Below are 16,213 nucleotides of genomic sequence, written 5' to 3' on the forward strand. Positions count from 1 at the left end.
AAAGTAATTCTGTAAATCATAAGGTAGATTGCAATGCCTTGAAGCAGCAGTACTCAGGTTTCTGCTGGAGCCTGTTACTTTGTTATAAGCTGTAGTACTAAGTAAGTTCCAAACAAAAGCCTAAAACCTATATAAAGTATTTTTTTAAACCATGTTTTTGAAGAGGGGTACTAGGACATAGAAGATGATAGTCAAATTGTACTTCAACTTTAGTAGATGTAAAGCATTAAGGTACAAATTTAGTGCACAAGCTAGGTTAACTGTTGCTGCTAACAGTGACTTAGAGGAAGTGTCTTCGGTTTTAGACGGAATGTCTAGAATTGGAACAGACCTTACATAAATGCTCCTTTAGTTGGCCTAATACATCTTAACTCTGGGAAGCTATGCAAGTCTAACCCCTGGTGACTGCAGGACACTTCTCACAGGACTTCTTACCAACAGATGATGCTGCATGAGATGAGAGATCAATGGGACTTTCAATCCAAGCGATTTAGCAACTTAAATTACTTGGAAAGAAGGTGGTAAAAGACAGTCTTGACCTTGGATTATTGATCTTGCACTTCATAAAAATTGGAGAAGCAGGTGCAGATTTAAAACAGCTTTCATTTATCAAGCAGCATTAAATGAGAACTAGCTAGCATTTCAAGTTCTTTTCCTTTTTAGTCTCAGGGCTTAAATAACAGCAGCTGTTCTACCATCAGCTTAAAATAATACTTTAGCAGACTCCTTCCTCAGTTTCCCCAACACCTGGCATCTAACACCAGAGCGGTACTCCGAAGGAAGAGGCTGCTTTAATTTTGGTAGCCACAGAGCAACTGCCCATGCAGGTTCTGAAGTGAGAAGAGGCTCATGACAGCTTTTTATGGAATGGGACCATCTTTCCTCAGTGAAACACTTACAAGCACAACATAGGTGCAGTACTTCAACTACTGATGGTACGAGGCCAGTATTCTGGAAAAATTCAGTGATCTTGAGAAGAGAGAGTACCGCTCTGAGCCTACAGCACCCAACGCTTCATTTCTGCCATGTCAAGATAAGCCTTTAGCTTTTTCTAGACATCAAGACAGACTTGCCCTCACTCACCAAAACCAGCACGCATCATTAGAAGTCGTATCCAGCTTCTAGAAGGTCTTAAACAAGAAAGAAAGGGCAAGCAGGAACCAAAGTTACTTACTTTGATGCAAGCTGACTTTTGGACACAAAGACAGTGAGTGCCAGATTAATATTTAAATTTGCTGTGAAGTGGCAAGTATCATTTACATCCCTTCTGGAATTAGAGCCTGCAGTTCAGGATATGCGTAGGACATACAGAGCTTAACCCATAGTCAAAAATAGCGGAAGTGTAAGGCCTAACACATTTCACAAACTCAAGCATGTGTATCAGAAAAAGCATTATTTATTGTTTAAATGCATAAAACGCTATTTATAGTGTATTACATCATTAATCCAGTGATTTAAGTTTAAAATATACAAGTGATTGGTATAGAACACTGGCAGGGTTTTTCTTCTTTTTGCCAGTGACAGAGTGGTTTTATTTTGATGTTTTTGTCTCTGATGGATTTTCCCCAGTGTCCAGCGTCTTCAGCAATCTGAAAAGGCCAGCTGCTTCTCGTATCCGACTGAACTCAATACAGAATGCTTGCACTTCTATAAACAAGTCCTGTACATTAATAATTTTGTTTCTGATTAAAGACTGAAGAAAGACACAAACAAGACGTACCAGGCGGTTCTGAAACAGAAGAGAGATGGTTTCATAATCCAAATAAATGCTTGCAACCGAGTCAGTTAAAGGACTGTTGGCCCTCAGCAGTACAACTGAGGCATTTCAAAATCAATTTAGCTTCAGCAGTAATTTTGTTCCCAAGCTTTGTACCTGCTGCCCCTACTGTTATACCTCCCACACTGCTACTGTATTTAAAAAAATGGACTCCTCTGCTTCATAGTACTTTACTTCTGGATACAGGAGCTTTCGCAAGATTAATCCCATGCACAAATGAAGCACCAGATCTACATATGCACTGTACTTACTTAATTTCTTTATTATGTAATCTCTGATTAAAGTCAGAGAGGAGATCATAGCCCAAAATGATGTCATCACTAGGGTCACCCCTCTTGCTTAGTCTTATTTTCTACACCACCACCATGAAGCAAAACGAACAAGCTTCACATCTCAAAATTCCCCAGTCACCGATAAAGGCACTCCAGCTGGGAAGTGACAGCAGCACAGAACTGATCCCAAACTTGCTTTGTGGGAAGTGCTCTCTCGCCAAGCGAGCAGACGACCCTCTTGCTCTATCTTAGAAGGACAGACAGTAGCAGGGACACCTAATCCGAGACGACACTTCAGAGCTCATGGCTGTGAGCTGTGATTTTCCGCCTGCTACAGTGAAAAGATGGGATCATGGAAGGGTTTCTCCTTCCTAAGGGCTGCTTAGGTAACACCTTGTAGAGCAGCTGGGAGTTGGGAAATGGAGACCTAGCAACTGGGCCTGCAATTTGTCATACACGGATCCAGTCACTAACTGTCTGCTTTATACATTTTTTCTCAAGGACAAAAGCAGATCTTTATCATTGAAGTGGTCTCATAGTTCACATTGTGAGAAAGAGTTGAACCAAAACCTTTATCTAAAAGCAACTATGTACACGAACGATGTTTATCAGACAGAACTGAGGGGACTTGATAGATTAAGTGTCCAAAGTGGTTTAGATTGACACTGACAATAAGCTACCAACTATTTTTACAGGAACTGAGCTTACTGCTGCAAAATTTGCTACCTATACCAAGAAAATTCAGAAACTGAACAAGTTATTTCCTTCACCGCAATCAAAAGGTACCACATATGTTTTCTCTGCAACACAAACTAAGTTACAAGAGTAATAACTGAGGAACACGAAACAGAACAAAAGTACAAATGCAAGATGCTGGCTGACTCCCAGTCTCTGAGGACCGTGCCTCTTTCACTTCCAATAGGAGTGGTTTTGCACCGTGCTTTTCAAACACAACGTCTTGTGTCTCAGTTGCTGTGAGGCCTCGTACGCAGTATTAACAAATGTTAGATCCCACAAGCTTCGCACGCTACTTGGCGATCAGTAAGTGTCCTGACGCTGTTCTTTTTTGTCCCCCGTGCGCCTGAAGCACAGCTGCTATATGCTCTCAGCAGCCCCTCTGAGCACAGTGCCCCCCTCTGTGGGCATATTCTCAGCTGCAGCCCAGGTCTGCTGCCGTTTTCCTATTCTGCTGCCAAATGCAATAGGCACGGCTATTCAGCAGGTCACAGATCAAGCCACCCACGTGTATCTGGCCGAGTCCTAAGGCAGGGAAACATCAGCAGCCACCAAAAGACAGCAAATGGTTAGTCATCATCTGGAAGGGTACCGAGTAGAAGACACAGGAGTTTTTGCTGCTATCTAAAACCACACTGCACCCATACCCTGTGTACTGCACACAATTCTCATCTCTGCAGCTTAAGGATGTAGTAGAGCTAGAGAAGGACACCAGAAGAAGCTTAAGGGAAAGGAACAGCTGCCTTGTTGCGAGAGACTGAAGAGGTTGCAGTCTTCAGTATTGAGAGGAAAATGCTGAGGCAGGACTTGGTCAAGATTCACAAAGCCTTGGGTAAACTGAACATGGAACTGTTTTTCACCAGTGACGTAGCAACAGGAATACAAGTTCTACTGGGCACTTGGTGAAAGCAGCAGATCGGTTTAGGATAGAAGGAAGTACCTCACGCAGCATGTAGACAACCTTGTGTGCCAAAGGTGTGGACACCTCCCCAGGGGGTAAAGATCCTTGAAGTGGCTACAACGTGCATGCTGGTACTGGAGAAGTATGACAGGCTTGGGAAGCAGAGCGTGTGGTGTTAGAAAAACAGAAAGCAGGTTTTTAGGTCTCTGAGGAGACCTGCAAGCTGTTGTGGGTTGGCAATAGTCATGATTGAAGGGCAAGACTTCCACGTGAGTTTTGTAACATTACCTCAAAGGTCTGGAAGTGGTGGGCGCACTTGTACAGAAAAGAAACTTGAAGCTTAAAACTAAGCAGAAGGCAAACAGCTAATACTGAGGGTGAAGAAAAGGCACACTGCGTGACAGATGAACCTTTTGCGTGTAAGGACCTGAGTCACATAAAACTGCAGTTTTGCCAGGGAGGAGAGTATTATGTCTACAGAAAAAACAGGAAACAGTAATTACCTGTGAGTCTTGTAAAAAGGTGAAGAAACATCTGTTAAACACTATAAAGAACTGCATAGTGCGTTAGGAAAAAAAAAATGTGCCTTTGAAATAAAGAAGCAGTAAGACAGAATAACGTAATGCTATCATCAGCCTTATAAAATCTCAGCGCATATTACACAGAGCAATATATGGGACCCTTTTTCCTAACCAATTTACTAAAGTACTCACCTGCATATATTTGTCTTTAATCTGTTCACAGGTGGAGATACAATTGGAGATATAAAGATGAATAAATTCAGGTGGAAGATCAACTGCAGTAGTAAGCCTGTTCGAATTAAAAATATCCAGTGGTTTATGAAGCCATAAATCTAGTGATTCCATTGCAAAACGAATGAGTTAAACCTGTGATATTAGTTTATCCCCAGTCATGTCATACAAAGCCAATTTCTGACAGCTTCCGCAGATATATTTTTAATCATTTAAATTTCTTCATTAAGAGTCAAACACTTTTTTAACTCTGACACAGTATAGAAGCTGAGTTAGATTGCTTTCTAGTATATTTGACACACCTACAAATATTTGCTATGTATTACACAAATGAGTCAATGATACTAGTTTCCAGTTTACGATGAAGTCCCCAAGCTGTCCGAGCACCAAGATTCTTCTGCAATAAGCACTGCAATACAATTTTGCTTATTCATATTTGAATTTCAGGTACTGAATCTAGATGCTGAGCTCCTTCCTTAAGTACACAACCGGAAGAACTCCTTTGTTAGGCCAAGAGATCAGTTTCCTTAGTTCCTTCAGATCCAAATTTTAGTCCTAGGAACCAAAACAACGTGACTATCTACAGCTCAAATAAGAGACCCTGACTAGATGAAAATGTTAACTAGAGATTAATGACGCACGATAATCTCAGAAGCTTCTTACTACAGAAGAACTGGAGAACTATTGCATCGAACAATGGCATTAGTGTATTTATTTTTAAGGGTTAACAGCAAAGCAGACCTATTTGTGGTTTAACAGTACTGACTACTAAAGTATTGGAGCTGCCACTGTTTCTTAATTGAAAAAGCAATACAGCTCTCAAGATAACAGCGTACACTAAATGCCAAACTGCCATGAAGTTACAACAGAATTTGACCAAAGTAATTCTTAATCACAGTCCTATCTCAAGTAGTGAAGGCGGGGGGGCAGGGGAAATAGGGCAAACAGTGCATGTTTGGGACATTTCAGTTTCAAGTTTTTGTCTTTCTTATTTCACTTAAAAATCAGTGTCTCCCTGTTTGCACTAACAGTCATTTTGCAGTTTGAGAAAAGTTGTTCCTATGGTAGTTACGTTGTGGGACAACCAGCATGCCTGAGTGGTGGTGTAGCTGTCCTGGACAGGAGTAAGAGCTCTTTTCTTACCACTATTTCTCCATGTTGTGGCCATCAGCCCAACTTCAGGGCAGTAACTGCTGTGAGTCTGCACCAGTAGGGAGGGATTTATTCCAGCAACGTTTCTTTCCTCAAGTGATCAACTCAACTCTGCTGCAAAGAGGCTGCTGAACAAGGCTGATTTGGTAGTTCTCATTCAGTAATTGCCAAGAAATGGAAGAAAGTAAGGGGAGAGATGTACTCTTGTAGCTTGTGGAGATTAGCTGTCTGAGAAGTTTTCCCATTGAAGGGGCTAGCATTCTGTTAAGAAAATGGGTTGTACCTATATGCAGAAGTTGTTCCCAATGAAGACGGGGCATGAACGTAAAGCAGGATGGCTATTTAACAATGCTACCTTTTGTTTGCTTAAGCCACATCAAGAATACAAGTTGCGTTTAAGCAGATTAGCTGCGTGGCATTAACGTTTTGTGGAGGATTCTCACAATAACTGCCCTTTGTCCCACTGTAGTCTTCTATCTTCCACACAAGCATACCTCAAGAAGGATCAAAATTAACATTTCCAGATGTCCTATTAAAACACAACTGCTACCTCAGTTGAAAGAGAAGACAGACACTAGAGATGAGGCTAATTTTTAAGATACGATAACAGAATGTGAATTCTTCATCAGGAATGACTGGATTGTGACCCGTTAGAGGGGGTGACAGTCACCGCAGTGACAAAACCATACACATCCAGTAACTGGTCCTTTGGCAAGTCAGTTACTAAACTTGCAGCTTTCTGGGACATAGGACACGTACTTGCTAATGAAATGTACGTATTAGCCAGGAAACTGATGTTTGAATAAAACTTTAGACATACTATAGATTGCAGTGACAGACTCCCTTAAGTGATAACCATTTTAAATAGTTTTGAGCTGAACATATCAAACAGTTTGATAAAATGATTTTCTAGTAATTATCAACTCCAGTTGAAGTTATCCACAACACAATATGTATTTCCCCATTCTTTTCAAAGTAGAAACACTTTGCTAATATTAAAGAGTAACACAGTGTTTTCTTTGAATAAGCCTCTCCATTCTTGGAGCAGGGACTGAAAGATTAACTAGCATAGCACCTGCACAAGAAATGTGCTTTTTACCATACCTAATATGGTAAAATATGGCATGTTATAAATAATTAATATAAAGTTATGTTAGTTTTAATTAAACCAAAATATTTAATTATTATATAAATTATAAACAATTAATATAAAATGTAATATCTATGCCTCCACCATCACATCTTTCTGCTGGGAAATTGTGGGTTTTTTTCCTGTTAAGTTGCAGTTTTGCTACTGCTAATACGAAGCTGTTAACATTACAGTAATATTTTAAAATAGCACTGCTGTAAAAAGGAACTTATAAATTGGCAGCGTTCTCTGAACTTAGCACTGAAGATGTTCGAGAGCTTCCATTCTTTATTACCAACCCACAGCTAACTTTACAAACTTAGTCTGGACTAAAATAACAGTTTTTTTCTTTACCTACAGGCACCACCAATAAGGAACTACCTAAAAAGCAAGTAAAGCCTTTATGAAAGAAACAGACAGTCCAGGAGTTGTAGAAAGCAACAAATCCACAGCACTCTCTTCCTCTGCAGGATCAATCAGAGCACACTAAGTCTTATTGATTAGAAGAGTATTAAAAAAAAACACACCACCACAAACAGCATAGAGAAATTGAAAAGGGAATGACAGTTTGATACTCTTCCGTCACTGTAATCTGACTAGTCATTTCTTCAGTTACATTTACTTTTGGTAGTCTTTGGAATGTATCCAAATACAGCCCTGCGGCCAGCCTCACAATCACTTAATAACTCTTCAGTTATTTACTTTACATACTTCAGGGAACCTTCTTCGATTTGAAATAGTACTCACCGATTTACAACTTCCATTGAATGCAAGGACATGTCCATGTTAACCAAGACAGAAAAATACTCTGTTATCTGACTAGACTGCATCAGTTTCAGCAACATTTCTATAGCTACTAAGGGATTGTTTTCAACCAGGTCTGGCAATTTGGCAGGAGTGAGACCAATATGGTAAACAAGCTTGGGGTCCTTTTCAAGTTCTCCAAGGAGCTGTAAAGAAAAAAAAAAAAATTCAGTTGTTTTTTTTTCCTTAACTATCCACATTACTGCTTGAAGAAACTGCTATAATACATCTAAGCTACAGGAGAATGATAACCCTTTAGATTTAGGCATCTCTATTGAAAGACACGGGAGGTATACTTTAAAATTTCCATGTAAAGGCAACTGTGCCCATAAAACCTTTAATAAGGCATTTAGTAGTCTTTCATCAGTGGCTGGCACGGAAGGGAGGGAAAAAAAAAAACCAACAAAAAAAAAACCATGAAAAGTTTCAGCCTTCTTTAGTTTCCTGTCCAGCAGAAAGAAACCTCAATTTCACATTCATTGTTGTCAAAAAAGTTCTGCAAAAAAAGGATATTTTATAGTGCTAGCATAATGATTATCAAAAAAGCACCCTGAAATCAGGGGTAATACTATCAAATTGAGGAGGAAAAAAAAACCAACGGTGTTTGCATTTCTGAAATAATTACTGGTCAAAAGCTTCCACAGAAGCACGAACAACTTTGTTATAAAGAAGATTTTTCCACGTGGAAAAATATTGGTGCCACTTATCGATCTACTGTAAATATATCCAGTCAATGCTATGAAATTTAATGACTTCTTCCTTATTCATACAAACCCAAGTCAAAACTCTTGGGTTTTTACAGTTTAAAGTCCTTGGAGTTTCCTGGATCCAAACACAGATCAATTAAAGTGACCCAAGTTTTCTAAAATACATGAGTTAATAGACAGCTTGTTAGAAAGTCATTTTAGACAGAAAAGTGCGTGATACTTACCTGTGTTTGCTGTGGGGAAGTCAAGGGACTTTTAAAAGCTTTTGCCATGATTCTTTTTATCTCAACTCCAGTGCTGTTCTTAACGCACATTGACTTATCCCACTGAATTGTGTGATCTGGCTCTATTGGATTTAACCATGCCAATTCATCCTCACATATATGGAGTGGAGGCGGCGGTCGAATAAACTCTGGTCGAAAGTGACCTAACACGGCAACAATGGGAACAGCTTTTTAAGCTTCAGGTATTCACTTTTACATCAGTACAAAAAGACGACCCCCGAAGCCCCCATTTCTTCAAGCTATTGTAACACTGAGAACAGCATTACGATCTTATTTGCCTCCCAGAAAAACATTTATTTCTGATTTTTAGTGATGCTGTTACATCAGCCCGTTTTTCCTCTTGATTCAGATCACTAGGTTACTGGTTCTATGGTCTCTTTTCCTTCCACAGTAACTGCTTCCTTGGAAGGCGTTAACAGTCAGTCCAGATCTTGGTGTAGGGGACTAAGATCTGAAGGGCATCAGACCCAGTGTTTTAGCCAACAGATGACACAGGTAACAGCTTGAAGACAGGCTCCAGACTTTTAAAAGTCTGGAAACGTGAACACTATGGAGTCTGATCCGGAGACAGCCTGACACGGTTTTGCACTGTTTCATTCATCTTCATTCCCATTTCATACCTTGAAAATACTTCTGAATTACATTACATTTCATCTGGAGAAGTATAAGAACATAGCATGTCATGAATTACAGAAACAAAGATGTGAAAATGCACGTACTTTCTATAGGAGGTTTTGGTCCACTCACTAGGGCTTCTGTGATCTGGGAGGCAACGGAGCTGTCAAAACCAGAGTTGGAAGAATCTGGGTCAGGATCGCTGAGAATGCTGGGGAAGCTGGCCTTGCTCTGTGTTGGCAACTCGGACTGACGTTCTGAAAGAGGGACAGTCCATAATATTAAAGCATAAAATTGAAACAGAGATGCCTGGAATACTAAAAGTAGTGAGAAACAAGCAGCTTTAGAGAAGAACTAGCTTAAAAAAAACAGATAACATCAACATGAAATTTAGTACTGTGTCAGGCAGCTAGTACTCAGAGTGCCAGCTAACAGGCAAGGGACAGAGGTATGCAGCGAGGATAGAGAAGTAGAAATGAATCTGAAACGCAGTCTTGGCTTTAGAAAAGGTAAGCAACTGATGTAATCTGCGTCTAAAAGCAGATTAGTAGGTTCACGTGGTACTCCTGAAAGAGTTCACATGCTATATCTAGTTTTGCAATCACTTCTCAGAGCAGGGGAGTGAAAAATCCAGAGAGATACATTCACAGGCTCCGCCACAATAATGGTCATGCTAGACCTGAAGTCAGCTATTCAAATTTATCCAACACGTTTCAGTGGCGTTGCGTAAGCTGCTTTTGCGTTCGCTGTCAAGCTACAGCAAGAGCTTGTGTGGAAAAAGATGGAGTTTAATTGTTATGTGATTCTACATATGTTGTCATTAAAGCCAACCTGAGAGGAGCTGAAAGTGTCCCTTTAAAGCCCAAATTACAGAACATAAAAAGGTTACATTAAAATAATATTAAATTTAGTATATACAGCTGAAGACTTGAAGACTATGGGGCTCAATACTTGCATTGTCAGAGTTTTAGGTGTCCTTCTGTCACAATCTATCACTCTTTTGTATCTGATGACTTAAGGGCTGATCTCCTATATTCTCTGTATTATTTTGAGAGATCATGTTTTCCATTCCTTTGGCAAAAAAACCCGAAACAAACCCCAGCTGACAAAAAACAGAGGAAAAACCCACTACAGAACACCACCTTACACTCCTCCCCTCCTCCACAGAGGCCATTAAGCAGCAGATTAAGCCTTAATTAATCTGAAGTCCAAAATTGTCGGTACCACACAAGGAATCCCTTGAAAAAGTTCCACATGAAACTAAACACTGCTTCTTTTTCTCATTAATTAACTGTAGTGCTGTCAGGTTTAGTGTACTGTCCCTATCACTTCCAAGCAAAGTGTGCTTGCTCATTTTTGTGCAACTACGCTGGCCCTTCCCGGCTTCCCATGGGTATGAACTATTTCATATGACTCCAACCAAATCCACAAGGGACGCTGAAACTGTGAGGGACAAAAGGATCATCAAAACAAAGCAACACCCACTGCTAATTCCTTTTTTGGCTTTCTGTCCTACTTTATCCAATTATTTCAGATCATGCAAACGTTTGCATATATGCTTACTGAAGCAGCACAGCAGGGTATGTTTTTCTGTTAAAGGCAACAACTAGCATACCTTTCAGTTGTTTTAAAACAAAAAAAAAAAAGGCCAAACAATTTTAAAGTCAAAGTTCAAATGAGCTGGTTTATAAAACATGTCTTCGAGTTTATAAACTGTTTCAAACTCCAGTTTGTGAGTCCTTTCATTTAGCCACTGAACAGAAGGGTTGATTTAACAAATGAAGTTCTACAGAGAAAAAAAAAAAAACCCAAACATTGGGCATCTTTTTTCAGTCTTTTTATTTATAGTCTAGAACTTAAATCTCTCAGTTGGTAAAATCACTGATGTGTTTGTATCCCCACAATCTCAAATGATTAAGGATGCTTAATTAGAAGTATAAATGTTTAAGATACAGTCCTTCAAGTCACTGATTTTAGAAGCCTGCATGAGGCCTTAGTTACATGCATTGACACTCAAAAGCTCACCCTCACTGCTTCAAGAATTAGGGCTGGATCAACAGTTTCAGGTAAGCAGAAGTGAGAATTAGAACATGCTGATTTAACAGGAAAGAACATAGCATCTTGAACCAAGACATTTAAATTCAGAAAAATTAATCTGAAGACAATCACTTAGATTCCCTTGTAGAGCTATTTTTTTTTCTTTTTACAGGGAAAAAGAAACTTTCTTTGATTCTTAAAGGAAAGTTCTGCAATGTATTACAAACTTTAATAAGGTCAGTTACTCCTAAATCTAATAAGGGTTAGCAGAGAGTTACAAGCACTTTCCCAGAAGACCCATCCCTGCAACTAGGAGAAAGTGACATTTTTTTATACGTTAACACACCAGATGAACAAAACCAAGTTATAGGGAGAGACCGAGGCTTGAATGAACATTCTGTAGACCAAAGGGAGAAGATAACAAAGCAAGTTTTAATACTCATTCCCAAGATGCTCTATTCCAACACTCTACTTTTGGGGGGGAAAAAACAAACCAAACAACAAACCAAACAAATGGGGGGGGGGGGGGGGGGGGGAAACAACGAAAACCACACCCAGAGAAACCACCATACAGTTGCAAGTGAATTGCCACAATGAGCTCAAGTTCAGAAGACAAGCCAAACACTTTTTCCTCCCTTTACAAAAAAAAAGATTGGTATAGATACACTGACTGAAAAAAATTAACGCTTTCTAAATTATTTAAGTTGATTTTGCACATATAGTCTAAAGCAAGTCAAAATCATCCTGCTCTAAATAGCCCTAAACTGATCTCAGGGACCACAATTTTGAAGGGCCACCAAGTCTCACAACTGTTATGTTCTATGAAATGTGGGGGGGAAAGGGTGTAAATGCACCCCTTAAACACTGTATCTAAGCATCATAATGCAAGTATTTATGCACTGTCAGCGGCACAGCTTCATCCTGCATACCGAATCATTAGGAGAAATACACTGAAAACGTCTGAAAAATTGACAGACTTTCTGAAACATGACAAATAGACAGTCAAGAAGCATCACAATATTAAAATGAGCAAAAGATTTATCTTCTAAGAAAGTGAACAGAAAGCAGACATCTATTCTAGGGAGCTACAGCAAGAAGCCTGAGAAAGACAGCATGAAGCTTTTTCAGATGCAGCTTGTTTTGTTACATAATTCCGACAACTGCTCATAAGCAATCAATTATGCATGTTTACTGTATTATGTAAATAATGATACAAGCACATCTTACAGGGCTTAATTTTGCAAAGCCCCATTAATGACTTTATACTGTACTTTAAGCCATCAGTGTCTTCTATTTTAAATAAAGGACAAATTAAAATGCATGGCCTAGAGTACCCATCCATACAACTACAGTTTTGAGGTTCTCTACGTGTTTTAGTTTTAATGAGAACAAACTGTTCAGAAAAAAAACACAGTACCAAGGGGAAAACAAATAAAAACAAATGAAAAAAACTCCAGGCTTCTTTAAGGCATCACGTACGCCTCATGCTAAAAATCACAAGTTACCTGAAGTTTCACAAAATCTGAATTCAAAGAAGTATTCTAGAAAACACAGACAGGATGAACCGGAAGGGTTTGTTTCCCCCTTGAAAGTGTGTTAGAGTATTCAAATGGCATTTTCGAAAGATCCCACAGCGTGGAAATAGTAGCTGAGGAGGACACCAGAGGACGTTTGTACACTGTAAACAAGCCAGTGACAGGTTCTACAGAAAAAATAACGATACCAAGATACAACCGCAGGACGGAGAAAGCCCAGTTAGTGCCTGACCTCAGAGCAGTAAACCACATTGTACAGATATAGAAGTGGGATGGTCCGTTTTCAAGCGAGCAGCTCAATTTGCACGTACCTAGGGAAAAAAACACTATTTTTTGCTGTCCAAACTGGCTCCTTGTTGCCAACAATATTTTCTATTTCAGATTAGCTCCAGATGTGACTCATCAGTCAATGTGATCAGAACAATCACGTTCCTGCTCCTTTTCTCCTGTCAAAGGATAAGCATCACATTGCTTTTCTTTTCAATCCAGTAAAAGTAGGCCACCTGCCCACTCTTGAGCTAATGCTGTAAGATCTGACTTTATTTTATAAAACTGAAGATATAATTGTAATAGCCAATTTGCCAGGTGCAGCCAAAGTACCGGTATGTGACAGCATGACAGTTATGCTATGTTCTGTCACACCAGAAATACTGCAAAGAGTGAAAAGGGGTAAAAATACACAAAAGCCACAACCCACCCGAAAAAAGAAAAAAAACACAACACAAAGCTTTAGATGAAAATCTTCCTATACTTGCAAAATGTTCTCATGTTGAAGGCAGTGACGTATATGCTTAAAAAGCTGCTTGTTAAGTAGGATAAAACAGTTAAGGCCTAATCTCTGCTTGAAGTTTCTTTATGTGCTTGAACATGGGCTTGTGCTTGAACATGGGCTTGAAGACCCTAAAGCATAGTTCAACCTTTTTCATAATTAAGATAGACAAGAGTGTTTCTCAGGTAACTCACAGCCACACTACAATTAGCGTTTCCATTCATAACTGAACCACAGCCACAAATCTTCCTTACCTGCTAATGCCAGCTGAAGCCCACTTATATCCACTGACTGGGCCATGTTCCCCACATCCATTGAAGCAATCTGCCGAGGAGTCTTCTTGAACAGTTCCCTAGGGGGGGCCAACATCAGTTGAGACAGAAAGAATTTTTCTGGAGGAGTTATGGGAGGTAAGAAGCCTGTGGAGACACAACGGAAAACAATCCCTGATTTTTTAAGGCAGTAACATTAATGGTTTCCATATGCTTCACACAGAACAAGCAAAAATAAAATGCAAACTAATGTGTTACTTATGGCAAGAGCAGTGCAACTGAAGAGTCTTTGTGAGTGCACACAAAACCGCCACCTCCTCAGCTCCTAAAGTGATGTGAAATACAGCATTATACTGCTGGGTACCATGCATCTCGACATGCAACATCAGTCAGTCACAGCGGTTTATCTACATGCTTTCTAATTTAGACAACTAGTGAGCTATTAGATATGGCCAGACATTGCAATTCCTACTGTAAGTTATAAAAGTAATTTTTAAAGAAACTTTTAAAATGTTTTTTTTGGAAACTTTTAAAAAACGGGTTTTTTAGAAACCTTTTAAAAAATGGTTTTACCCATCGCTGTCACGCTTGCATTTACTGAAGTGGGAAAAAGTGTTTCACTCTCATGTACTTCTTTAAGAGGCTTGTTTCACAGCTCTAAAGCTGTCAAAAGCCTCCGATCACCTCCAGGTTCTCGCAACGGCCTTCTCCCCCCAAAAACCGTCCCGCTCCTGCCAAGCGGCCTGGCTGACTTCAAGCCTCGAGCCGCTCGCCATGAAAAATTCCCACCGCTTCTTCCAAGGGCGGGAAGCGCAAAGGCACCGGCGGGAGGCCGGGAGCGGGCAGGGGCAGCGACACCGACGCGGTGGCCGGGCTCTGGCCCGGCCCGGCGGCGGGACGCACCTGAGAGCGGGGTGCGCTCCGCCTCGTCGCCGCCGCGCTCGGGCGCGGGGTTGAGGAGGTGGGCGAAGACGGCGGCGAAGGGGTTGGCGGCCAGCGGCTCGGTGCGGTACATCTCCCAGAGGAGGTAGAGGGCGGTGAGGCGCTGGGCCGGGCTGGGCAGCAGGTCGGGCTGCTGCAGCAGGAGGACGAGGACGGAGCCCAGGCGGAAGTGCTCGGCCTTGCCGAAGTAGTGGTGGAAGGCGCTGGAGAGGCCCTCGAAGGTGCTGCCGCCCGCCTCCTCCGACACGATGCTCAGCAGGCTCGACAGCTCCTTCGGCGACAGGCTCATCCTGCCGCCCGCCGGCCCCCCGCCGCCGCCCGCCGCTCCGCCCGCCTCGCCCGCCTCCGCTCCCACCTGAGTGCCGGGCGCCGGGCTCCCCCCGCCCCCGGGCATCCGCCCCGGCCCGGCCCCGCCGCTCCCCGCTGCCGTAACGACGCGCGCGCGCGCGCGCTGTCGCGCCGGCCCCGCTTTACGGCGCGGCCGTAAGGCGACGGGAGCGTTCCGGCTCGGCGCCGGGGCGACGCGGAGGCGCGCGCGCGCGATTGGCCGCGCGGCGGGGAGCCGCCGTCCGGCCCGCGCCCCCGCCTGGCGGAACGGGATTGGCCCCGGCCGGCCGGCGGGGGCGGGGCGGGCGCGGGCGATTGGCTGCCGCCGCCGGGCGGCTCCGCGGCGGCCGTTGGGGCCGGCAGGGGGAGCCCGGCGGCGCGCGGAGGCAGCGGCGGCGCCCGGGGCGGCGGGGGCCGGGTCGCGCCGCCTCCCTGGGAGCCACGGGCAGGAGGGGAGGCGGCCAGGCCGCGCTTCAGTCGGCAGCCGGGGCTGCCTCGCCTCGCCTCGCCTCTGGTGACGGAAGGGAAGGGAAGGGAAGGGAAGAAGGGGGCTGCCCGCCTCCTCTCGCCGCCGCCGCCGCCCTGCCCAAAGGGCGGCCTGGAGGGCAGCGTTCGCCTGCTTCTGCCGTGACCCAGCCGAGAGCTGTCCGTTTCGCTGGTGGGGTTCTCGGCAGAGCTGAAGGACAGCGAGCCGCAGGAGCGTGTGGCTGGAGGTCGGGGGTGGAAGAGCATCCCCGTTCGGTGCCACCGTCTGTTTCAGCAGCCCGCCTTGTGGAAGCGCGTCCTGAGGGACAGCGGCTCACGGGCACATCAGGCACAGCCTGACGAAGTGCTGAGGGCATGGCCTGGAGCAAGAGCTTTCTGTGGTACCTGCTGAGAGGAGAAGGGCTTGGAAAGTCCTGAGAGCAGACACTGCTGCTGCTGGCCGATTCCTCTCGTGTCAGTACTCCTCCCGAGTCACCCGGCCCAGAAGACCCTGGCTTTCTAGTTAGCCATGGTGGTGTAAGCGATGGGATTCAATTAGAAACTGAATAAATTATATAACTCATATAAAAATAATATAATAAAATAATACAAACTGAAAGCTAGTGTTCTGAATATAGACCAAATAATAGATGTGTTCTTTAATTCACATTATTGATGGGAAAGAAACCAAGATCTGGGAGGCGTAAAGGCTTCACATCCATATACTGATATTAAAAA

The 16,213-nt window shown here is 42.8% G+C and overlaps 1 protein-coding gene across 2 annotated transcripts; it reads right to left on the reverse strand.

Moving 5' to 3' along the window:
- Positions 1-1,380: 1,380 nt before the first annotated feature.
- Positions 1,381-15,024, reverse strand: CNOT11 (CCR4-NOT transcription complex subunit 11). 2 transcript variants are annotated; one of them, XM_082336876.1, is made up of 7 exons: positions 14,645-15,024; positions 13,724-13,888; positions 9,233-9,385; positions 8,454-8,656; positions 7,466-7,668; positions 4,399-4,495; positions 1,381-1,729 (listed from the first exon to the last, which is right to left on the reverse strand). In XM_082336876.1, exons 1-7 carry the CDS (start codon positions 14,970-14,972, stop codon positions 1,532-1,534), a joined length of 1,347 nt encoding a protein of 448 aa, XP_082193002.1. In that variant the 5' UTR covers positions 14,973-15,024; the 3' UTR covers positions 1,381-1,531. The 2 variants fall into 2 exon arrangements, with proteins under 2 accessions (XP_082193002.1, XP_082193001.1); XM_082336875.1 differs by lacking the exon at positions 1,381-1,729 and adding an exon at positions 1,741-3,309 and having other exon boundaries at positions 14,645-15,001.
- Between the last annotated feature and the right edge of the window lie 1,189 nt (positions 15,025-16,213).

Source organism: Platalea leucorodia, assembly GCF_965183815.1.
Source record: "Platalea leucorodia genome assembly, chromosome: 2".
In the NCBI taxonomy this organism is placed as follows: Eukaryota; Metazoa; Chordata; class Aves; order Pelecaniformes; family Threskiornithidae; genus Platalea; species Platalea leucorodia.